This window comes from Bison bison, unplaced genomic scaffold, assembly GCF_000754665.1.
Source record: "Bison bison bison isolate TAMUID 2011002044 unplaced genomic scaffold, Bison_UMD1.0 scf7180017864089, whole genome shotgun sequence".
NCBI lineage: Eukaryota > Metazoa > Chordata > Mammalia > Artiodactyla > Bovidae > Bison > Bison bison.
In genome coordinates this window covers 712551-713827 of record NW_011494661.1, presented here as the reverse complement: position 1 = coordinate 713827, position 1277 = coordinate 712551, and the positions used below count along the sequence as shown (strand labels likewise).

The window sequence follows — 1277 nt, the reverse complement described above, 5'->3', positions numbered from 1 at the left end:
GCCGGAGGCGCCGCAGCTGGGCCTTGGCATTGGCCAGCTGCAGGGCCAAGTGGTGCGAGGCCCCCTCCGAGGGAATCTTGGCAGGAGCCTCAGGCAACAAGGGGGCAGGCTCGCGGTCCAGCAGCAGTTCGGCCAGCCGCTGTGGGAGGTCAAGGGTCAGGAGCAGCCCCTCCCAGGACCCCCACATCTGTCCCCAATTACCCAAGCTGAATCTGGCTGTTGCAGCCCTGCAGACCCAAGACCCACAGCCCCAGCCCCACACCTGGACCCCAGTGCCCCCTTCCCCACATGTCTGGATCCCATGGTCCTCCTGTTCCTTGGCCTGCCGCCCCCTACCTGGGCCCCCAGGTCGCGCTCCCGTGCCAGCTTCAGCAGGGTCCCCATCAGGCTTCGGGACAGCATCTCCAGCTCCGGAGGCGCCAGCTCCCCAGGCTCCGGCCCAGTCAGCGCCAGCACCAAGCCTGCCCCAGGCTGGGTCACCTGGAGTCCAGGGAGAGCAGTTCAGCCAAAGAAGAAGAAGGGGGCAGGTGTCCCGGAGGGCAGCCCAAGTCATGGTACCTCCTGGATGGCAGCAGCCAGCTCGCTCTGGACCTCCAGGCTGAGGCCCTGGATGTGGCGGATGAACAGTTCCCGGTGCTCGCACTGCAAGGGGGCGAGGAGGGGGCTGTGAGACTGGTGCCAGAGGGCATCCCGCCACCTCTGCAGCCAGACCTGGACCCTGCCCTGCCCTGTCCCGCTCACCTGCACTGACGCCCCCAGCAGTAGCCTAAGGATGCCTTCCAGCTCCTCCACCGCCTCCTCTGCAGGGCACAAGCCACAAGGGGTTAACGGGGAGGGACAGCGGGTAGAAGCAGGAAGGGGTGGAGGGGAGGTGGGAGAGAGCACCTGAGAAGGGGTCAAAGCCCAGCATCTGGAGGTCTGGGGGCGGCGACAGGATCAGCAGCTGCAGCTCCTCCTGGGGTGGAGGGGGTGGGTGATAAGAGATGGGCCTCCCCCCAGGGGGTCTCCTGGGCTCAGCCTCCACCTGCCGACCCCTCACCTGGTAGAAGTCCCTCAGTCGGCCCCACAGGTGGTTGAGGTTCCACAGCCGCCAGGCTGCGGGGCCGTCACGGCCCCTTATCATTCTAGGGGCCCCTCGGGAACTGGGAGCACTGTGAGCACAGGGGCAATTGTGGAAGCGGAGATTGAGGACCCGCCTCCTCTGAAGCCGGCTCTGCCAGGCACCCCTCAGGCTCCTCCCCCTAGGCCGCCTGGCCCCCTCCCCTCACACCCCACCC

The 1277-nt window shown here is 67.3% G+C and overlaps 1 protein-coding gene across 1 annotated transcript in view; it reads right to left on the bottom strand.

Moving 5' to 3' along the window:
* Positions 1-1277, bottom strand: part of CCDC88B (coiled-coil domain containing 88B) — a 16517-nt gene that overhangs the window by 13753 nt on the left and 1487 nt on the right. Inside the window, exons 2-7 of the mRNA XM_010838095.1 lie at positions 1040-1213; positions 886-955; positions 742-800; positions 559-642; positions 337-480; positions 3-139 (exon numbers count right to left, since the gene is read on the bottom strand). Coding sequence (XP_010836397.1) covers positions 3-139; positions 337-480; positions 559-642; positions 742-800; positions 886-955; positions 1040-1213 — 668 coding nt within the window. The remainder of the gene's footprint in view (positions 1-2; positions 140-336; positions 481-558; positions 643-741; positions 801-885; positions 956-1039; positions 1214-1277) is intronic.